Raw genomic sequence first — 23,591 nt, forward strand, 5'->3', positions numbered from 1 at the left:
ATGGGAAAAATTAGATCCAACATAATGAATCTATAAAAGAATGTGATAGGGATAATATCCTCAATTTGTACTAATTATTTGATTGTGGGTAAAGGAATTAAGTCATCGTAGTGGATTGTTAACAGCAGCCTGAAAATGTCCTGAGAGTGCATCCATGTAATCAGAAATCCCAGATTTGTTTTTACAAACAACATTTTGGTAGAGGTCTTGTGTGGAACACTTCCTTGGTAGATAAAAAACGGTACTGCATGCTGGCAGCCACTTTTGCGGCCAGTTAGGCCAAACAAATTGAGAGGAAATTGTAGTTAAATACGTAAGTTACACATGGCTATTTGTAAAAAAGGAAATTTGTTGAGATGGGAAACATTTTTTCGAAGGTTTATTAAGGTGTTATAATATGACATGTGGCAAGGCAAACTATTGGATGGGAAAATTAGATCTGGCTATAGGATAAATTTATTGACCCCTTGAAGTTAATCCTTCGAATCATTGTTTCACTGGCATTTTTTGTTCAAATTGGAAATAGTTTGGTAGAGCTTTGGTTAAAACCTTTGGTTGCGGTATCTTGGAACGAATTGATAAACCATAGGAGATTGATAAGAATAGAAACAAATATGGACCCAAAATAGAAAGTTGGATTCATGCCTCTCATTGCAAGCAAGCACATGGGGCTAAGGTGGACGATCCCACAGAAAATGAGGCTGCACCTAGCAGCCCAGCAGAACATTCAGTGGTAGAAAAATGATAGTCGTGATTTACAGTCATTTGAATTACATTTTAACACCCCTTGCATTGATAAACATTACATTTTCAACATGTGATATTCCTACTTGGAATAGTGACATTTATTTGCCTACATGACATACAATTACCTGCTGATATTAATACAACATGAGTGAAAAAATGTATCACAACTACACTCATGATCAGGGGATTGAGTTCAACCCCGCGAGATAGGGGGATCAGGGTAAGACAAATAATCTGATTATGTTACATATTAAGGGATTTTCTTTATTTACCTTTTAGGAAGCTTGTTAGTTTGGTATATAATGTTAAATGTCATCGACATATAACTATGTCATAGATATGAATATATACAAGGAGTAGCAGACTTGTTTGTTGGTTTAGTAGTTATATTGGCAATTGTTTTAGTGGTGGCTTGCTTGAAAGCCTTAGTGACGGTGTGTTTGAATAAGGTAACCAACAACACGATGATAACACATGAAGTGACAAATGAGGAAAGAAATGTGGAACCAGAAAAGGAAGACTTTTATGGCGACATAAACAGTAGAATTAAGATAATGGCATAACGACAATGTTATGAGTTGTGTCAATTACAATATCAATGAACTCATATCACCACGAGTGACACACTGTTAGGAAAAGAGGGAAAAGAAAAAGTGGAGAGGAATTATGGTAATAATACATTATGCTTAATTTGTTGGTTTGGGAAAATTGTTGTTGGGAATTAGGTATTCCCGTTTGTGATTGTAATCATATACAATGCTATTCTTAGTTTAGTAATAAAATACATACCTGATTGAATATTATTTGTGTGACGCATATAAATGAATATAACTTTTTGTGTTAAGGAAAAACAACAAATTGTTGAATGTGAAACTGTCGGAAGATATACATGATTATGCTGATTTCATGGTAAGATGTACCCTATCTGATTCAGTGTGTGCGGAAAGCAGATTCAGATATGACTGAGCATAAGGATAAGACGAGATCACATTTTGGAGGGATTGCTAACGGAATTGGGAAGAAGAAAGAAAGAAAATTTGTGGCTAAAAAATGAAGTTAATCGTGGCATACACCCTCTTTCTCAAAGAATGATGAAGACATTCTCCCGTGTAACTTGGAGATGAATGCTTACCTTCACCAAGGAAATTTATGTGACCATTTGCCTGGATCACACTGCAACATATGAAAGAAAGGCGATCACTTACTCTTGTTCGAAGACTTCGAACATTCACCACATCAGAAGTTGCAGGACAACGACATTTTACCTGCAACCTCTGTGAAATGCGGGGACATATGTTATTACTTCACCAACGTCCGGGGAACCAGCATGGAGCTGCAAAAAACGGCTGTGCCCTTGTCACAACAGCTGTGCACGATTCTGCTGGATTGCTCCTGGTAAGGACCATGAATGACCTGAACACCATGGTCCCAACATCATTGTGGATGCATCCGGCATCCCTGTTCCACATCTTGCTGGCCAATCAATGTCACACCAATACTTGCTGCCCACTCACAATAAGGGAGGAGGCAAGTCGACTACAACTGGGTGAAGGCCTTGTTCAGGAATTACTATGGTTTACAGCAAAAAGTGGCAAGAATGCTACAAGGAGAGCAGGGTCAGTCTATGACTCCGCAATGTTACCACAACAGCGAAATCCTACACGAAGTAGTGCAGGAGCTATGAAGACATTAGGAGAAAATGTTTCATACCTGGATTCAAACACAAGTGATCAGCCCTTCCTTTCAAACAAAGTCAACATTTGTGTGGAGGCAAACGTTTTTGCCAGATGGTGCAGATGCTTTACAAAACTTGAAAATGAAGTGAAATTGTTGTATCTTGGTGATGGTGAAGTGTTGTTTTGAAAATATATTTGTGATGCAAATGCAATAGATTGAACGATATGGAAGGAGTCAATGACCAACGAAATGTTTTGTGATTCTTGCAGGATGACGGTGTATGCCCAAGGGAATTTGATTACCAAAGTGATTGATTATTTACTTATACTTGTAATGATGTTTACTTGTAGTGATTGATTGTTTACTTATATTGATGTTTAGATTAATGGTTAATATAAACAAAAACAAAAAGATGAGGGAATTGTGGAAGTGTAATTCAGTGTAACTTATTAATTGGCACTGGTAACTTATTGGTTGACCTAGTAACAAAGCAGATGCATTTTACATGCAAACTCTGTGGGGGACGGGTTTGTAAATGAGTTAGGAATGTGTATGAACAATGTAATCTCTTGAAACACCTGGTCAAGGCCCCAGGCTAGAGCACCCCCCCCCTGCTGTGATTTCCATTTACACAGCAGGAGGGGAGCGAGCTGATGCCAGGACTCGGTGCGATGCATGACCTCGGGACATTAGCGGAGAGGAGATTAAGTCCAGCTTGGCGATATAAACGAGAGCAAACGTGGAGTGAGCAGGACTTGCTATCAGGAGCTCTGACCGACGGAACGGACGAGCATGGCGGAGGAACATCGGCCGAACGAGAAGGACCATGCGAAAAGAGTAAACCTGATCCATTATATTATGCGGTATTATTTGGTAAATGGAATGTAAAGTGAATAACCAGTTAATAAACCAGACCTTTTGTAAAACCTGTGTCCGACCACTGGCGTCTTGAGTCCCTTCAACACTTCCCTAACAGTAGTGATTGGCAAATTTTTGATTTGTTGAAATTTGATGTGCAAAATTGGTAGTGAGAGACCCCCGATGTGGTGGGATGGCAAATCCACCACCCTTCCCATGGTGGGGGCAAAGGAGCAATAGTTTATGGGGTGTATGGCAGTGAAAACTAGCCCGGGTGGGTTAGGATATTGATAGGGCCCTAGAAGAGATTGACATTAGGTAACGTTAAGTTTAGTTAGTGACTGATACCTGTAGTGGGGACGCAGGTAGTTTAGTATGGATTATAATGACGTGGGAGCGCAATAGTTTAAAGGGACGACTGGGAAGCGCAAGTTTCAGAGGGGAGTAGTTAGATGAGATGATGCTGTGTGAGAGCTGGACAGGTGTGTGGAGCAGTGTGGAGCAGTGTGTGAGTAGTGAGTGTGTGGATCAGCGCGAATGCGCTTGGGGAGAGAAGGGTGCAGGCGGCACCAAGTATGAGAGCACAGGTGTGCAAGTACAGGTGTGTGGAATATATGGAGCAGAGAATGAGTGGTGTGGAGAGAGTTGGAGTAAGTGGTACGGAGTGGTGTGCATGGTGCGAAGGTGTGAATGGGGGAAGAGTGGACCCCCATCACGGATACCCGGGGCGGGTAGTGTAAGTGATAGGTAGAGGGTATAGGTAAATTGTGGTTGGATATTGGCATTTGTGGTGCGGTTGCAGAATGGTATTGTGGATGGGTGCATTAGTGTTGTGGAAATGGCTGGGCGTGTAGCCTGTTAGTATGTGTAGTTGGTTGGGCACTCCACCACTGTGAGGATGTCGGCCAGGTGAAGCCGCAGGTGGGCTCTGGGAGCCGTTAGTGTCAGTGGGGCCCGAGGATCCGGAGGACGGACCCGGGTAGCCCAGTGCCAGAGAGGGCACCGAGTGGGGAGAGCGCCAGAGGGCCTTCCCCAGGTAGTTAGGTTAGGGTGAGGAGCAGGTAAGCTCGGAGGCAACTGCAGTGGTGGAGGTGTGCAGGTGGGTAGAACTGCTGGGAGAGCTACACGTCGCGGCCCAGAAATTGTGCGAGGGCACCGGGAGATGAATCGGGGGAGTGAGACCCCAAATTGAAAAGCACCACAGTTTGGTCAATGGGAATTGGTTTTTAGAACCCATAGTGAAAGAAGGCCAATGGTTTGGCAGGAGAAAGACCCCGGGTAATGTAAAGTTGTTAAAGTCATTTAGGAAATAGTTAGGATTGATGAACCTGTCGCACCATACGCAGCCACTTACCTGTGGTGATGATGACTCCACACCTGTGTTTTCTTTGTTCTGTGTGCAGGAAAGGAGAATTGCTGTTTGGATTGGTGAGACGCATCACGACGTGGATGAGACATTGGGGTGATTCCGTCTCTCCCTCCTTAGGAGGGACTGATGATGAATTGGTGATGGCAAATTTTGATGTTGAGTTGGTGATGGCAAATTATGATGTTGAGTTGGAGATGGCAAATTTTGATGAGAGTTGAAAATGGCAAATTTGATTGGTTAGGAGGGAGAGAAGACGAATTTGGTTTATGGGAGGAACGGGGAAGACAGTAGGGACGTTTGTTGATTTGTAAAGTAGATGTTTATGGGTAGTGTTGTGTTTTGTGGATACAGTAAGGGGTAAGGGAGGGGCAATGTAGGTTACCTGGTGGGGGGGGGGGGGGGGCGTACGGTAGGAACGTACCTGTCTCACCTGGTTCCCATGTGCCCCCAGTGTGCATTACCTGATGTTGCGTGCACTTTTGCGCCCTTACCACCTTACTCACTTGTCTTCTTCTTTTGTCTCCCACCTCCGAGGATCTGGCTTTGGGGCAGAGAGAGAGGAGAGAGAGGTGCTGGCTCCGCAGTTGTGGGCCTGCACTTTCGCTGCTTGCTGCCGGGATCGATACACCATATGGACCGCAATGTTTGTGGCCGCCCACCATGGACCGCAGTTCTTTTGCGGGCAAGCACCCCCCGTTGATGGACCTATGGGTCAACGTGGCACCTATGCCATACAGGTGAACCACTTATAGTTGGCCCCCTGACGGCCACAATACAGAAATGGACGCGGTTGGCGCCTTTCTTTATTTTTGAAAGAAGCCAGAAGGCCAAGTACACCACAGGAAGGCAAGACCAGCGGCAGAACATCGGCCGGCTGCGACACCACCGGTGATTGTTGAACACTTTATTGGTGCACCGGATGGTGCTGACTGTACATGATGGGGTGGTGCTTTTGGTGCTTGGATGGGGTGCTCTGCACATTATTAAAGGCCGTAAGGCCACAGAGCACTCGTGGGTTGGTGTATCGATGCTGGCATGCGTGCTCTCTCTATGCATAACATCTGCATGTGTTCCTCCAAAAACAGGTCCTGGATCGTAGTGTAAATATCAGTGTAGTCTTATGTAAATAATGCTCCCTACCGGCTGTATGTTTAGTTTGAGAATTCTTTCCGCGATTCGGTTATCCTGTGGGTGTGTTTCTGAGAGGAGAAGGGTGCAACGTCGCAGGGGGACATATTTACTCATTTGTGAACATCTGTAAAACTGTCGCACTCAGGGTAGAGTTAATAGTAGAGGGAACTTGACTTCCGTTTCCGGTCTTGCTGGCGACGGTTCGTTTTTTCGCAGGTCTCCACGCTCTCCATCGAAATCGAAGTTAAGTCATTGTTCCAATTTGTATTTTCGTTATAACTGTATTTCTTTTATGGTGTATGTACGTATATTGTCCCGTCAAAGATTTTCGGTGCAAATCTTTCATACCTGTATTGAAAATCGCGTTAATTCGTGTCGTCTCGAGGCCCTGTACAGTGTACACTGTACAACCTTGAGGCTTTGTTTTTCTCTCAGCGCCTGTCGTTCGTGATCCAATAACTTTCGTTCTCTGTTTTCGCAGTCTTTCCACCCCAAAGCCTACTTCCTTATGTAAATCTCAACTCAAAAAAACAAAAAAAAAAGACATTACCTTCTCTGTGCTCATTCGTTTATTCTTTCTTATTCGTTCGTTCGTTCTTCGACCACGTGTTTCTCCCCCATTTCCCCAGATAGATTGTCAAATTTCAATTCGTTATTTTATCGTCCATGTGATATTGTTTGATTATAGTTAGTTTTGGTTTGAATTTCCTGTAACTCGTATTTAATTAATCGTGTTCTGCACCTCGTGTGTGGCCTTGTACTGTAGTTGTACCCCCGTCGGTGTTTTGTTAACTTAAGTGTGTTTTGCTTGGCTCTTGGTTTTTTCCCTTCTACCCCGAACATAATACTGTCTAACGTTCTAAATCCCCACCCCCCCCCCCCCAAAAAAAAACAAAAAAAAACCAAAAACATTTATTTTATTTTCTCCACGTGTACTGTTGTCTCATCCTGTATTTTCTGTCCAGGTGTGCTGTTCGCCCCACCCCCATTATCTCCTTGCCATCCACCGTTTGCCCTGTTCACGTGACTCGTGGTGGTCCCTCTCGGCTCTCCCCCCGTTGGTATTTTTGTGCATATAAGATTGTTCATAGTTCTGTTTAAATATTTTTAAATATGTTTAACCTTTCCCCTTCTGTTTTTTATTCAGTGGTATATTACAACACGCTGTTTTTCTTCCTATTTAAAAGGCTTTTCTCAATTTCCTCTCCAACTCATTCCACTTCAAAAAAAAGAAATTCAATATCTTATACGTCTCCCTCACTACATGGTCTAAATTCACATTCATTCCATCCCTCCTCCATCATCCTGAACCGGATTGCTAACTTGAAAATCACAACAAACCCAATTTGTTATCAATGTTCGTCTTTCATTAATCATCCACTTTCTAAACTCCCCTCTTGCCCCTCCCATCCAAATCCCCCCCCTTGCACCTACACTCCGAAACTTCCCCCTTGCCCCTCCACTCTTAAACTCCCCCCTTGCCCCTCCACTCCTGAACTCCCCCCTTGCCCTTCCCCTCCTAAACTTCCCCTTTGCCCTTCCCCTCCTAATCCCCCCCCTTGCCCCTCCACTCCTGATCTCCCCCCTTTCCCCTTCCCTCCAAAACTCCCCCCTTGCCCCTCCCCTCCTAAACTCCCCCCTCACTCCTCCCCTTCAAAACTCCCCCCCAATCCCTCCCATTCAATTCTCCCCCCATACCATTCCTCTCCAATTCTCTCTCCTCCCCCCTCCTCCTCCAAGCTGCCTCCTCCCCACTTCGTCTCCCTTCTATCTCATACCTCCACCCCCCCAAACCTTCTACTTTCCTCTGCCCCCCCCTCAAACAACCCCTCACTGTGCCGCATCCCTTCACCAGCAAACCTTTCATCCTCCTCATCCTTCCCTTTCTTGGAACTCTTCTGCAACATCTGAAACACTATCAACTGCTCTCCCTACCTCCCCCTCTCATCCTTCATCTTACCCTACTCCTCCCCTCCCCTGTCCTGTACCCGATGCTCCCCCTCTCTCTTCATTAACGGTATGGACCTCAAACATCCGGGGCCTTCGCTCAAACCTGACTGATCTCTCCATACAGGTTGCTTCTGACAATCCAGACTTGATCTGCTTAACAGAGACTTTCCTCCTTCAAGATGTCTCTGATTCCTTAATATCTCTTCCTGGTTACTCCCTCCTCCGGTATGATAGACCTGAGCCTCGGCCTGGTGGTGGGGTGGCTATCTTTGTCAAAAACTCTCTTCCTCACTCTCCTTGCACTGCTCTCTTTCCTCCTCACCCGCAGGAGTACCTCTGGTTACGGCTTCCTCTCCGCTCCCACCTTTTGTTCATATGTGTTCTGTACCGTCCCCCAAACAGTGATGACTCCATCTACATTTCAATGTCTGACAACATGGACCAACTTCTATCCACTCATCCCAACTCTCTCTTCCTCATATGTGGTGACTTCAACTGTCATCATGCCACCTGGTTGGGTGTGGGTTCCTCTCTCACTAGTCATGGCACCTCAGCAAAGGACTTCTGTGACTCACTGGGATTGACACAATCTGTCAATTTCCCGACCCGGATCTCAGCCAATGGAGTATCTTCTCTTCTAGACTTGGTTATGACAAACTTCCCTGCTAATGTCTGCTGCTCTTCTTCTGCTCCAATCGGTTCTTCTGATCATGTGCTTGTCAAAGTGGACATCTCTCTGGCCATTCTCAGAGAGCCTCCTCAGCGTCGACGAGTCTGGCATTTCACTCAGGCCGACTGGGACGGTCTTCAAGCAGCCATCAATCGTCTGGATTGGTCTCCCATCTCCACTGCCTCTGACATCAATTCTTCCTGGGAATTCTTCCAAAGCAAACTGATCTCTCTCATGCACAGATTTATCCCATCTCGCCTTCAATTGTCTTACCCTTCCTCCCGTCCATGGTACACTGAATCTTGTGGTGAGGCAGTTGCCCTGAAACAACTTGCCTTTGCCTCTTGGAAGGCTAATCCAACTGAAGGAAATCTCAGTTCCTTCCACCAAGCTCGGAACAAGTGTGTGTCTACCCTCAGGAGTGCCAGGAAGCACTATCTCTCCTCACTCAAGAATGAACTCTCAAACCTGTCTCCTTCCTCCAAATCCTGGTGGCGTCTGGTCAAATCCGTTTCTGGTGTTTGTTCCCCCTCCATCCCCTCCCTTACCTCAAATGGCCACACAGTTGACATCGCACGTGACAAAGCCGAATGCCTCAACTCTGTGTTCGCCTCGAAATCCTTAGTCCCAAACCCATCTCTCTCTGTTCCCACCTTTCCCAGTCGAACCCAACTGCTCCTGGACTCTGTGTCCTTCTCTCCTGACAAGGTGGAGGAGTTTTTGTCAAACCTCGACTCTGATTCTGCAACTGGACCAGACGGCATCAGCCCACGGGTCTTAAAATCCTGCTCTGCCGCTCTATCTCACCCTCTCTCTGTTCTTTTCACCCTATCTTTTGCTCAAGGTCATCTGCCAGCATCCTGGAAATCAGCTAACATTACCGCTTTACACAAAAAAGGTGCAAAAACAGATCCTTGCAACTACAGACCAATCAGCCTGCTCCCAATTATCAGCAAAGTCATGGAATCCATCATTGCTTCGGATATGAAATCTTTCCTCTTCTCCAATGGCTTGATCTCTGATCATCAATTTGGTTTCAGACCAGGTCACTCTACTCTGGACATGCTGCTTCTGCTGTCTCAACAATGGATGGAGGTCCTCAATGCCAAACAGGAAATCAGAGCTGTCTCCCTTGACATATCAAGGGCCTTTGATACGGTCTGGCACCCAGCTCTGCTCACCAAACTCTCCTCCTATGGTATCCATGGAAATCTCCATGCATGGCTTGCGGACTTCCTCTCTGGTCGTAGTCAACGTGTGGCCCTGAATGGATTTCTCTCATCTCCCCTTCCTGTTCAGGCTGGAGTTCCCCAAGGAAGTGTGCTGGGCCCTGTGCTTTTTCTGGTCTTGATCAATGATCTCTCTGACTCTCTGGAAAATCCTCTCTATCTCTTTGCTGATGACTCCACTCTCTGCCGCTCCATTCCTCTTCCCTCAGATCGGCAGTCTGCAGCCTCCTCACTCTCTGAAGACCTGGACAAAATCACAGACTGGTCAAACAAGTGGAACATGTCTTTCAATCCTGCCAAATCTCACTCTCTTACTATGTCTCTCCGAAAAGATCGACTGGACAACCCTCCCATCTACTTTCTCAACAATCCTCTCCAAGAAGTTCTGTCACTCAAGCTTTTGGGTCTCACTATCTGCCATGATCTTTCTTGGGAAAACCACATTTCCAAGCTGGCCTCCAAAGCCAGTCGCCGACTGGGCATCCTCCGTCGTGCGAAGTCCTTCCTCGGCACACCTGAGCTCCTCACCACTTACAAGGCTTTCATCCGCAGCTCAATGGAATACTGTTCTCCCCTATGGGCTGGTGCTCCTGCCTGACACCTGGCTCGGCTTCACGCTGTTGAATCCAAAGCTTTCAAAATCATTGGAATCTCCCGCGATGAAGCTATCTCTGAGGGCCTTTCACTCACTCACCGCAGGCAGGTAGGTGGTCTTTCTGTCTTCTACCGACTCCTCTCCGGCCTTGCTCCCCCAGCTCTCTCTGTGCTCTGTCCCCCAAATATTCCTACAGGTCGCACAAGATCTGCCAGCAACCCTCTGATGGTTAAACTGCCGAAATCTCGGCTCTCTGCTCACCTTCACTCTTTCATTCCTCTTTTCTCCCGCCTGTGGAACAAACTCCCACACTCCCTTCAATCCCTCTCCTCCCTCCAGGTCTTTAAAACAGCTGTTCACCACCATCTCTTATCTTCCTCCATCCATAACCTTGATCTTTTCTACCCCCACTAATTCACCCCAGATCCACCTTGTTTGAAATTCCAACTTATTTCCTGGAAATCCTGGCAGTGTCCATATGTTTATACCTCTCCCACCCCCCCCCCTTCACATGCCTCCCCCCCTTCACATGCCTCCCCCCCTTCACATGCCTCCCCCCCAAAGCCCTCTCCCTCCCACAGATCTCTCGATGTCTCCATGTCTCTCAGTCCCTGCTCTCAAATGTTGTGTTTGTGTCCTTCCCCCTCTCTCCCCATCTTGTCTACCGCTCCCGATGTTATTTGTTTTATGTGTCTGTTTGTCTTTCTGTGTGATTAATGTTCGCTCTTTCACGAGCCTCGATCTTGTATACAAAAAAAAAAAAAAAAAAAAAAAAAAAAAACTACATCTGAGTGCCACACTAAAGTAGGTAAAAATTTATCGGGTCGGGACGCCCCGAGGGTAGAGAAGGGTGCAATGTTGCGGATATGGGATTTGGCCTCCATCCATATCCGCTTGTAAATATTCCCCTATTTCCCCAATACTCCCCAACTATCCCCAATCCCCCATTCCCTAGTCCCATTGTCTGTAAACAACACTCTGTAGAACCGACCTTCCCCTTTTTCCCCCATTAAATGTCGTGCCCAGGTTCACCGCATCTCACGTAGACAACTATAGGACATCTTGCTAGTTATTCTTAGTCTATGTCAGTTAAGGACTCGTTTCCATTAATTCTGACTCTTCGTTGCACCAGAATGTGATTGTATGGCACCAGTAGTGAGTTTAGGACCTCCCCATGCCTCCTCCCATCTTCCTCATGAAACTACAACAACAACAACAACAACTACAACAACAGCGCGCGGGGAGTGTGCGTCCTCACTCCGGCTTGGTTAGCCGCCATTGCCCATGTGCTCCGGCGGGGTTACCACGAAGGGGCTGACTGTCGGCCCCTCGTCAAGGGCGGAGCCCGGTAACCCCCCGCACCCAATAAGAAGCGGCGGGCCGATTCCATCTGGGGCGGAGCTAACGAGCCGAGGGCGTGTCACTCCCCGCTGGATATACGCAGCCACTTACCGGACGTGACGTCAGATGCGCCCCCAGCTTGAAGAGAACCAGACGCCACCTCCAGCGCGACAATACCTCCCTGCATCTTTTGGACCGCGCTATCCTGTCCCTGAGCCAAGGTGCACCTTGTGCTGTCCATCGACTACCTGCCCTTCCTTGCCATCAATCCCTGTGTGAGTCAGTCTTGTCCTGTTTATCTGTGGTCTGTCGGGGCTACTATAAGACCGTGATTAAGTGCCCACCTTCCTATGCTGTACCTCTTGTCCTTGTAATCTCAACGTTCTGCATACAAATATTATAACCTCCTCCGGAGGTCTTGAGAACTGTACCCCTGGTGTCGTGTCATCTAACCCAGCCGTTGTGTCCTTTCCTTAATTGATTTAGCATAGCGCGATTTGGCCAACGTTCGAGTGGAATCGGGTAAACTGTGCAGACGCGGTCATACCAAACCGCTCGGTAAACTAACATCCAAAACCGCGTCTGTAACAATACTTATCCTGCACAGTCAACTAGGTGTGACCCAACTCTGGTTTTTGAGGGTTTTTTCTTTGATCCAATATGGCTGCCAGACCACATGACCGACGGCATCATAAATTTACATTCTCACATATAATTGTTGCGTATGTCACATACAATTAATTTCAAACTGATTGGACTAAGCATTATCCCTGTCAGATTATGACGACATAATGAAGGCACTAATGACGTCATCCTTAACACTTATTCCCCATGTGGCGTTCTTTACAATGAGCCATGTTTCAATTTTTTCCATTGAGCGGTTTCAGAGATCTAGAGGTGCAGTTTTTTTTGTTTTTTTCCCAAGATGGCGTCTGTACCACGTGACCTATGATGTCATAATTATCATTTAAAAATTATACAGAAGGAGGCGCTCCTATGGTGAAAATTATTTATCCATTGGACCAACAGTTGGAGAAAAAAAATTCATCTTGGTCGGATCAAGCATTGTACTTGTCAAATTATGACGTCATAATGAAATCACCGATGACACCATCATTAACATAACTTATTCCCCAGGCGGAGTACTTGACAATAAGTTATGTATCAATTTTTCCATGGAGCAGTTTCGGAGATATAAAATGCAAATTTTTTCCAAGATGGCGCCCATGTCACATGACCTATAACGTCATAATTATCATTAAACATAGGGGCAATACCCCTGTCACTCACCTGGTAGAACAAACAGTATACTACACTGACTAAAGGTATTTTAACCCAATTTCAATGGTTGCTAGAAGACAGGGCAGCATGTAGAATCATATGAACATAATCATAAGACTTTAAACAAATAAAGAAAAAAATACCTATTTTGGGCCAAGCCCCCATTCCCCCCCCCCCCCCCAACCCCTCTCCCCCACCCCGTATACCTCCTCAGACCCCAATTTTTGTAATGTATTGAACAAACTTTGGTACATCATGGGTGTTGAAGGTTGTGGTGAAGTTCAATCGAAATTGCATGTGTAGTTTCTGAGAAGAAAGCAAATACCTATTTTGGCGCAACCCCCCCCCCCCCCGTAGACCCCTAAAGGGGCAGCTTTTTTTTAATGCCATGAACAAACTTTGGTACATCACGGGTGATGAAGGATGTGGTACAAAATCGTGTGCGTAGTTTCAGAGGAAAAAGCAAATTCCTATTTTGGGGGGTCAAACCTGGACCCACTTTGACCCCCCGTGCACCCCCTTAGACTTCGATTTTTTAAAATGCCATGAACAAACTTTGGTCAAAACACAACAAATATAATTTTTGCCAAGTTTGGTCACAATCCCATCAGCGGTTTCGGAGAAGAAGTTGCAAGGGTTTATGGACTGACGGACTGACGGACGGATGACGTGCCATTGCAGAAGCTCCCCTGAACTTCGTTCCAGGTGAGCTAAAAATTATACAGGACGAAGCGCTACTATGGTGAAAATTTAGTGTCGATCGGACCAACAGTTGCAGAGAAAATATATTTTACAAATGCAGACACGTACGTACATACGCCAGATAAACGCTCGCACTCAATCGCTTAACCCTGATTTTCGCTTCACCAGCGCAGGGTAATACGATTGTATAACGCTTGCCAAGTGGTTTATTATGCACCACCTAAACACTCACTCCAATGAAAGGGTTAACAAGGAATGGCTGGCTTGGCAAGCGATAGCAAACTTATTGGGAATGGAACACACCTAAAGGTATTGTTGCGGTTTTAGAACCCACACTCTTGTAAATATCCCATTATTAAAAGGTTAAAGGTAGCACCCCTAGTTAGTCCACAAGCAACACGTAGGCCACCATAGGACTTCAGTTATTTCATTAGTATGTGTTTTAGATAAGGCCGTGTTTCCAATAGTTGAATCTGCGTTGTGTCAATCAAATAAGAGTAGGTCCCCAATTCCGTCCATTTTTACAACCTCCCTCTCCAAGCGACGTCATTACGCGCCCTCCAGTCTGCCCATGGCCCCTCCCAATTTGTTACGCGCCTTTGTTAGCAGCGTTCGCTGCCTTAGCGCTCACTCAACGCCGCCATAAGACATGCGGTGAGGCCCGAGAAAGAAGGCAGAGCGCCAAGAAGAAGGTGTGGCCACGTCATCCAGTCGTCAAAGGCGTGGCCGGTAAGCCCTCACCAGCCAACCAGGGCTGAGGTAACATCACCGACAGGTGTGGCTTTTTGGCTCACGGAGAGATCGCGCGGAGAGATATAAAAAGCGAGCGCAAAGCCCTTTCACGAACTTGGATGGGAGAGCGCTGGTTGTATGGAACTGGTTGGAGGCGTGCGTTGTAAACTCTTTGATGAGAGAGCGTTGGACTTGTTGAAGGAGGGCATGCTTAGTTAAGAGAACATTGGAGAGAGAGCGTTTGGCACGAGCGTGCATTTATTACGTACGCCACAGGACACCAGCTTCCCCCCACTATATGAACTGTCCGGTCGCGTTCAACCATACGCGGAGCTGCCTGCCGGGTTTCGCCCGCTGGACCGGAGCCTGGACCCCATCGCCGGACCCTCTACCTGTTCCACAGAACTGGTTGGAGGCGCGCGTTGTAAACTCTTTGATGAGAGAGCGCTGGACTTGTTGAAGGAGGGCGCGCTTGATTAAGAGAACATTGGAGAGAGAGCGTTTGGCACGAGCGTGCATTTATTACGTACGCCACAGGACACCAGCTTCCCCCCGCTATGTGAACTGTCCGGTCGCGTTCAACCATACGCGGAGCTGCCTGCCGGGTTTCACCGGCTGGACCGGAGCCTGGACCCCATCGCAGGACCCTCTACCTGTTCCATCTACAATCCAACTACAATCCCCATGTGAGTGTCTATGTTTGTCTGGGGTATTAAGCATATTGTGGCGGACACAAAAGCCCACTGGCGTGGTGACATCATTCCGCACACCAAGTGGGCGAGGGCCACGCCCGAGGGGTAGGCGTGGCCTGAGGATATACACGGGGCGGTCAGCCCAGAGCGGACCAGTGTTACAGTGAGCTCCTGAAATAAAGATGCTTATAAGTTACCGCTTGTCCGCTTCCTCCTTGCTCGCAAGCAGCGCGCGTAACGCCGCGCTTTACTGGTGACCCCCTCGACGTTGGATCTGCCGGAGCGATCCTTCCACACGCGACGCCATTGCCATGGCCAACTTCATCAAACTTCCCGAATTTTGGGAGGCTCAGGCCGAAGTCTGGTTCGTCCAGGCCGAAGCCCAATTTCAGCTTCGGCGCCTCACCGGCGATGACACGCGCTATTGCCACGTCGTCGCCTCCCTCGGGCCCGGCACGGCCGCTCGAGTTGTGTCCGTCCTTCGCCACCCACCGGACGGCCACAAGTACGAGGCACTCAAGCGGCTACTCCTAGCCACGTTCGGCCTCACGGACGACGCACGGGCCGACCGCCTCCTGGATCTCCCCGAGCTCAGTGACACGCGCCCGTCGGTCCGAATGGACCATATGCTGTCACTGTTGGGCGACGAAGCCCCCGGTTCTCTATTCCGGGCGCTTTTCCGTCGCCAACTTCCAGCGCAGGTTCGCCTCGCGTTGGCCGGGACCGGGCTAACAGAACCCCGAGCATTGGCAGCCGAGGCGGACAAGTACTTCGCCGCTTCGGACACGCGGGCGAGAGTCGGCGTGGCTGTCACGGCCCTCGTGGCTGATGCTGCTGATGCTGCTGATGCTGCTGATCCACAGCATCAGCTTATACAGCATACGCAGCATGCTGATACGCACCTCGTGACCGCCGCCACGCCCCGCCCACCGCCACGGCGAAAACCGCCACCGCGGGGAAACCCGCCAACTCCACCGGCCTGGCGGAGCCAGCCGCGCTCCTCCAGCTCCACCACCTGGTGCTGGTTCCACGCCAAGTTCGGCCACGAAGCTCGACAGTGTCATCCGCCATGCTCCTTCAACAGGTCGGGAAACGCCCGGGCCGGCGCTCAATAGTGGCGATGAGCGCCGGCCGTTCGAGCAGCCTGCTGTTCATAACGGACACCTTCTCCGGGCGCCGTTACCTGTGCGACACGGGAGCGCAGGTGAGTGTCATTCCCGCCGGCACGTCAGACAAGCATGCCGCGGGTGGGGGCCCCGCGCTGCTTGCTGCGAACGGGACGCCCATCCGTACGTACGGAAAATGCTGCCTTTCTCTGCGGTTCGGAGGGCAGGTTTTCCGATGGACGTTGGTCACCGCCGACGTGCCCATGGCACTGCTTGGCGCGGACTTCCTGTGCGCTCATGGGCTCCTGGTCGACGTCAAGCGCAGACGTCTTGTCCAGGCCGAGACGTTCAGCTCGCTCGCTTGTGCGTTGCCCAGCTCGTCGAGCAGCTCAACGAGCGGCTTGCCAAGTGGCTTGCCAAACGGTTCGGTTCCGGCCACGTTGGTCTGTACGCTTCCGGCAGCGGACGCATTCACCCGCCTCCTCGCCAGCTTCCCGGCCCTCACGCGGCCCACCTTCTCGGCGGGGGCCGTCAAGCACGGGGTGGCCCATCACATCCCCACCGTCGGGCCACCGGTCTACGCCCGGGCACGCCGCCTCGAGCCAACGAAGCTGGCGGTGGCAAAAGCAGAGTTCGCTACCCTGGAGCGACTCGGCATCGTTCGGCGCTCAGAGAGCGCTTGGGCGTCGCCGCTGCACATCGTGCCGAAGCCCGGCGGGGGATGGCGACCGTGCGGGGACTATCGCCGTCTCAATGACGCCACGACTCCCGACCGCTACCCCGTCCCCCACATTCAGGACTTTTCCGCCCGTTTGGCGGGCATGTCCTTCTTCTCGAAGGTGGACCTCATACGCGGCTACCATCAGGTCCCCGTCAGGCCGGAGGACGTCCCGAAGACGGCGGTCATCACGCCATTCGGACTCTTCGAGTTCCTGCGCATGCCCTTCGGTCTGAAGAATGCGGCTCAGGCGTTCCAGCGACTGATGGACAGCGTCCTGCGCGACTTGGATTTTGTCTACGTCTACCTGAACGATATCCTTGTCGCCAGCGCGTCCCGCGAAGAGCACCTACGCCACCTCCGCACGCTCTTCGAACGCCTGGGCCAGCATGGCCTGATTGTGAACCCCGCAAAGTGCCGGTTCGGCGCCGCCATAATCGATTTTCTGGGGCACCGTGTCACTAGGCACGGAGCCGTCCCCCTGCCGGCCAAGGTGGAGGCGGTGAAGGGGTTTCCGCACCCCCGCACGATCAGAGGGCTGCAGGAGTTCCTGGGCATGGTGAACTTTTACCATCGGTTCCTGCCCCGTATCGCCCAGCTCCTGCGTCCCCTGCATGAAGCTCTCCGAGGTAAGCCGGGTAAAGGCGACGTTACCTGGACCGAGCAGATGGACACGGCGTTCACGGGCGCGAAGCTCGCCTTGGCTAACGCCACCATGCTCGCGCACCCGGCGCCCGATGCACCGATCGCCCTCACCACCGATGCCTCGGACTACGCGGTGGGCGCGGTGCACGAGCAATGTGTGCGTGGAGCTTGGCAACTGCTGGCGTTCTTTAGCCGGCAGCTTCGCCTGCCCGAATGCCGTTACAGTACCTTCGACCGCGAGTTGCTCGGGCTTCACTTGGCGGTCAGGCACTTCCGCCATCTGCTCGAGGGCCGTGCGTTCACGGCCTTCGTCGACCACAAGCCGCTGATCTTCGCGATGGGCAAGGTCACCGAGCTGTGGTCGGCCCGGCAGCAGCGTCACCTCTCGGCCGTGTCCGAGTACACGACGGTCGTCCAGCACGTCGCGGGGAAGGACAACCCGGTGGCGGATTGCCTTTACCGGGCCGTCACCCACGTAGTCCACCTCGGCATCGACTATGCCCGGATGGCAGCGGACCAGGCCGCTGACCCCGATGTCCAGGCCTTGCGGACCACCGTCACGGGCCTCCGCGTCACCGAGGTGCCGTTCGACGGCGTGGGCGCGGCCCTCTTGTGCGACGTCTCCCTCGGGCGTCCTCGCCCCATCGTGCCCGCGGGCTGGCATCGCCAGGTGTTTGACGCCATCCACGGCCTGTCCCACCCGGGCGCGAGGGCCTCCCAAAGGCTGATCGCCGACAAGTTCGTCTGGCATGGCCTCCAGAAGGCCGTCCGCGGCTGGGCCAGGACGTGCCTCGCGTGCCAGCGCGCCAAGGTGCACCGGCACACCCAGGCCCCGTTGGCCCCGTTCACGGTGCCGGAACGCCGGTTTGACCACGTCCACGTGGACCTGGTGGGACCTCTGCCCCCCTCACGGGGTTTCACCCACGTCCTCACCATGGTGGACCGCACCACCCGGTGGCCGGAGGCCGTGCCCTTGGCGTCGACAACGGCGGCCGATGTCGCGCAGGCTTTCATCGCCACCTGGGTCGCCCGGTTCGGCGCCCCCTCAGACATCTCGTCCGACCGCGGCCCCCAGTTCACCTCGGAGCTCTGGGGGGTGGTCGCGCAGGGGCTTGGGGTCCTGCTGCACCGAACCACGGCCTACCACCCCCAGGCTAACGGCCTGTGTGAGCGATTTCACCGCTCATTGAAGGCCGCGCTCCGGGCCACCCTCCGCGACGGTGGCTGGGTCGACAGGCTCCCCTGGGTCCTGCTGGGCCTCCGGACGGCGCCCAAGGAGGACCTGCGCGTATCCGCGGCGGAGTTGGTCTTCGGGCAACTGCTGCGGGTGCCAGGCGAGTTCCTCCCCGACTCCACGGCACCATGGTCCGCGGCACAGCAGCACTCCGCTCTGCAAGAGACCGCCCAGAGGTTCGCCCCGGTGCCAACGGTATGCCACGGGCACCCACCGACGCACGTCGCCCCGGAGCTTCGCACGGCGGAGTACGTCTTCGTCCGCCACGATGCCCACCGGACACCACTGTGGCCCCCGTACGACGGGCCTTTCCGAGTGCTGGAGACCGGGTCGAAGCACTTCACCCTGGACATCGGCGGTACTCCCGACCGCGTTTCGGTAGACCGCCTCAAGCCGGCCCACCTCGACGTGGACCATCCACCGCCAGTGGCCCGACCCCCACGTCGGGGCCGCCCCCCTGCGGGCGGACCCCCGGCACCGCCCAGCCCCGCCGCCATGCCGCCCCCCGGTCCTGCACCCATCCCAGGGGCAGCCAGGGGCATCCCACCTGGCATCCCTGCACCCCGGACGCCGCCGATCGCCAGGGGGCGCTTCGGCCGGGTCATTCGTCTGCCCCGCAAACTGGCCCTCCAGGTGCGCGGGAATTCTGGGGGGGCACGTGTGGCGGACACAAAAGCCCACTGGCGTGGTGACATCATTCCGCGCACCAAGTGGGCGAGGGCCACGCCCGAGGGGTAGGCGTGGCCTGAGGATATACACGGGGCGCGCAGCCCAGAGCGGGCCAGTGTTACAGTGAGCTCCTGAAATAAAGACGCTTATAAGTTACCGCTTGTCCGCTTCCTCCTTGCTCGCAAGCAGCGCGCGTAACGCCGCGCTTTAATATGACTGTTCTCAGACTGCCCTGTGTTCTGCTTCTTCTTCTTCCTCTCTTGTACATCCCTTTTGGTTCCTCTTCTTTCTGTACATTTGTTGATAAACCCATCTTTGTTCTTCCTACCTTCTGGTTTCCTCTCCATCCGATCGCATCCGTCCTTTCTATCATTGGGTAAATGTGGCACGATTGAAACTGCTTAGAATCGGGTTAGTCACATTGTTAACGGCCTGGATCGCGGCTCGCTATCCGCTCGGCGTTTCCACCAATAGCCGTGGTTTGGGCGGGAGTTATTTCCCTGCTATACGGGCGGGTTAGTAATTAGGTATTTGGGACTGAATTGACCAGTCACCCTACCTAATACCGACCGGAAGGAGCGTATAACTTCCAGGACTCGGGTCGGCCAGCTAAAAGGACAAGGGAATTAACCCCCCCTCCCCCCCTTGATAAGGGGAGCGCTGACCCCCGAGATCCATAACAGTATTTACCCTGTGCTGGGCACACTGAGTGAGTCAGATCATTTCCTCCAATCAGAGGTCAGGGTGGGTGACTCGTCAAAGCCTTCCTGGTCCTTGATTGGTGGTAAACACTCAGCCAATCTCGCCAGCCCAATGAACACAGTCGACTCTGCTAAACTGGCCACGAAACATACATATATAATGAACATAAGGCTCTATGATTATCATAAGGATAATAGAGAATTGTGAAGGACACTCACTGGGCCTTGATGCGAAGTTGTTCCATCAAGAGCTTGGGATCCTGAAGGAAATCAGGACAAATTAGATGCAAAACACACACACACACACACACACACACACACACACACACACACACACACACACACACACACACACACACACAACTGCTTCGAAGATAGTGAAGATGAAGCCGAAAACGGATCACATAAAATCGTCAATTTCCATTCTATTGACTTGAAACGAATCTCAATAAATTTTCAAGATATCAGATTGAAACGGACACAGATTATTTGTATGTACTAGGGGGCCCTTTGGTCCACTGGATTAAATTGTCATTGGTCTTCATTGGGTCCTCAGCGTCTGTTGGGACATCTGGGTCTTTTGGGCCTTCGGGAGCTTTTGGGTCCTCGGGACTTTTGGGTATTTAGCGTGGTCAGGGAATTTTGGGTCTTCTGGGTCTTCAGGGTCTTTAGGGATCTCAAAGGGCCTTTTTGAAGGTTGAAGGGGTCTCAGCAGTCTAAAGAGTTAAAAGGTACATTTCAATATTACGTATTACGTAATTAATTAATAGACGTATGTAATTAATTAATGGACGTATGTAATTAATAGGCCCAAAAAGTATGACACATACACACACACACACACACACACACACACACACACACACACACACACACACACACACACACACACACCTCATCAAATCATGTAAAACACTTGATAGGTTAAATTTTCCAAATTACCAAATTGCCGTTTCCATGGCAACTGTTGTTTTTATTTGGATTTTGCAAGTGCCATGCTCTGCATTACATCTTTCTGGGTATTGTCTTTCTTCACAGGAGCAAGGCTCATGCAAAAGCAAAGTAGAATTGACAGTGGGACAAACATCAAGGGAATGACAGAACTGGAAAAGAGGAAAGGGAGGAGGGAAGGAAACACTGAAACCAGCAAGTAATTGAGGGTTGTATTGGGTTATGAAGGGTTAATGGGAGAAAAATGATCATGGGCCAGGATGGGTGATCACACAAGATGGTGGGGCACCGCTTGCGTGAAGCCCTGGAGGGAAGAGTGAAACAGAGGAAGGTGGTTCGATAGACGGGAGAAGCTAGGAAAAAAGAGTTGAGGTTTGCAGTCACTGTGGAGATGTTTTTACCTTCCCTGGGGTTTCGCTTTTTCCGGTAAATATGCAATCCAACAGCAAAGAGAAGAAGAAGAACCAAACTCAAGGCAATTGAACATCCAATCACAATCCATTGTTTGCCTGTATTGGTCAAATGAATCACATGGTCCTGGGCCATCCCGTACTTGTTCTTCACAAGGCAGGTGTATTGCCCTTCTGGGTCTTCTCCTGTGATGTTAAAGGTACTGATGATGTTCCGCAATCCATTTTTCCCATTTGGACTCGATGCGATCTTGGCTCCATTGACGGGGAGTCCTTTTGGGTTCAACCAGGTGATGTTAGGTCCCGGCTTGGCCTCGCCTTCGCAAATCACCCTCCAGGAATTACTGGAGTTCACAAACTCCTTCGAGATGTTCAGGATCTTTGGTTGCACTGTATGGAATCAAAACCAAACAAAAAAGTTTATTAAGTAATATATAATTATTGTTTACTGCATGTTGTGTATTCTACAAGTTAATAACGGACTAATCGCTAGGCCTTGTCAGTGTAGGTGGGAGAACCTTTTAGTTATATAGCAGGTAACGCCCGCCTTAAGCGAGGCAACCCTTCGCCAAAAATATTATCCCAGGAAGTTTTAATTAATAATTTCAGTATTAAATGTAAAGAGGTAAATCTTTGTAATCCTCGGCTTTTCTGGATCCCCAAACTTCACAGGAATCCATACAAGTGTAGATTTATATCTGGTGCCAGGCAATGTACCACCAAATAGTTATCGGTTATAGTTAACTCAGGCTTACAAGTTGTTAGGGAACAGTTCAGGCAGGAAATATTGTTTGGCAATTGAGAATAATTCTGGTGTTAACACTTTCTTGAGCATTAATTCTACTTTGGAGTTCATGGATCGGATTAGATGCCTCAATATCAAGTCGGTTGAGGTTTTGATTTTTCAACTTTATATACAAATTTGGATTTAGTACTAGTAAGGGATTCACTCTTCAAAGTAATTGACAAGGTTTTTAGCTCTTTTAATAAGTTTTTATGTGTCAGTTTTGATAAAACATTCTTTTCTGAAAAGAAATACTCAAGTTTTCATTGTTTTGATAATAAGCAGAAGTTTAAGGATGCTGTTAATTTTATATTATTTAATACATTTGTGTCCTTTTGTGGGATAATGTTTCAACAGGTTCAAGGTATTCCCATGGGTTGGAATTGCAGCCCCCTAATAGCAGAAAATTTTCTTATTTTCTGTGTATTTTCATTTATGCAAAAACTGATGAAGGAGAAAAGATTCTGACTCGCTAAAATATTGTCTCATACATGTCGTTATATAGATGGTATTTGTGTGGTTAACTATAACTTTGTATGGCGTGGCCCATAGGCAAAAGCTGTCTAGAACAGTGTTTGTCCGTCTGTATGTATGCATGTATGTCCCCTCAAACGTATACCAATCAGAGCTGAGGATCTGGTCACATGACAGGGTGATGTGACTATGTCTGATGTCATTACGGCGGTACGGCGGCTGATTCTCCACACACTGCCATTTTGATTTATATGCTGTTCATGCCGAACATATCGCCGAACCTGTCATATATCACAATCGCCATGCTCTACCTTTACGTTTTTCATTCAGTGTGAAACACAAACAAACCGATTGTTAAAATAACCATCAAATATCGAAAGCATCGGCGTTACGTCTCTTCCAACAAAACGGTACATACCCAACCCTTGTGGGGTATAATCTAGATTACAGTAGATCTTCCCTCAGTTCTGTAAGTAAAACTTACCTCACGGATGTCTGGATTCCTCCAAATTACTTTGTTTAATGATATAAACAGCATGAGCGACTGTTTAAAAAGCTAATCATGTTTGTTTGTGGTTTATAAAAGCAATTACATCCAAATCAGAATCTATCACAAATGTCAAATCATCATTTTACCTTTTCATTGAATATATGCTGGTGAATGTGCCGTTCGTCCCGTTTCTGAGTTAAGTATGATGACGTTCTGGAAGAAGAAGAAGCCTTACCACCAACTTCGACTGCTTCCGGAATTGTTTTATTTGTGTTCAAATGTCTGGTGATTGTTTTGTATTTATTTATGTGAATGTGTACTTGTATATAACTGTCATTAATCAAAAAGGCTTCGGTAGTATATAACTTGTATATAACTAGAGAGCGATTAAAAAAAAAATCCAACAAAACGAACTTAAAAAAAAAAAAATTAAAA

General features: G+C 49.4%; 1 protein-coding gene across 2 annotated transcripts in view; it reads right to left on the reverse strand.

Annotated features, from left to right (window-relative positions):
- LOC137427081 (uncharacterized) overlaps window positions 1-23,591 on the reverse strand; it is a 90,377-nt gene that overhangs the window by 13,497 nt on the left and 53,289 nt on the right. For both annotated transcript variants that reach the window (XM_068116231.2, XM_078778710.1), the window contains 2 exons: window positions 21,400-21,798; window positions 20,267-20,307 (listed from right to left, as the gene is read on the reverse strand). In XM_068116231.2, the coding sequence (XP_067972332.2) occupies window positions 20,267-20,307; window positions 21,400-21,798 (440 nt within the window). The remainder of the gene's footprint in view (window positions 1-20,266; window positions 20,308-21,399; window positions 21,799-23,591) is intronic.

Source organism: Myxine glutinosa, chromosome 5 (genome assembly GCF_964187855.1).
Source record: "Myxine glutinosa chromosome 5, kmMyxGlut1.1, whole genome shotgun sequence".
In the NCBI taxonomy this organism is placed as follows: Eukaryota; Metazoa; Chordata; class Myxini; order Myxiniformes; family Myxinidae; genus Myxine; species Myxine glutinosa.